The 251-nt window shown below is 72.5% G+C and overlaps 1 protein-coding gene across 1 annotated transcript in view; it reads right to left on the bottom strand.

Annotated features, from left to right (window-relative positions):
• Positions 1–251, bottom strand: part of otud5a (OTU deubiquitinase 5a) — a 7,009-nt gene that overhangs the window by 3,766 nt on the left and 2,992 nt on the right. Inside the window, exon 2 of the mRNA XM_025059594.1 lies at positions 84–205. Coding sequence (XP_024915362.1) covers positions 84–205 — 122 coding nt within the window. The remainder of the gene's footprint in view (positions 1–83; positions 206–251) is intronic.

Raw genomic sequence — 251 nt, 5'->3', positions numbered from 1 at the left:
CGTTTTGAGTCTGAGGCGCCCACCCCCGCGGCCCCGCACACCCGGCCCTGCCCCCCGCCGGCCAGAGCCGCTACGACAGCCCCGGAACAGGTGCCCGCCTGCCGCCGCCTCTTACTTAGTCCTGGCCCAGAGCAGCAGCCGCTCAGACCTCCGCCACATCCGACCACACCGGCAGATACGACCAGCTCCCCGCGGCCCCCAGCCACTATGTTGCCGCTGTTATCCCGCCCCTCCCCGGACCCCACCGGGGA

Source organism: Cynoglossus semilaevis, chromosome 10 (genome assembly GCF_000523025.1).
Source record: "Cynoglossus semilaevis isolate Cse_v1.0 chromosome 10, Cse_v1.0, whole genome shotgun sequence".
Taxonomy (NCBI): domain Eukaryota; kingdom Metazoa; phylum Chordata; class Actinopteri; order Pleuronectiformes; family Cynoglossidae; genus Cynoglossus; species Cynoglossus semilaevis.
This window is presented reverse-complemented; position numbering and strand designations above follow the sequence as displayed.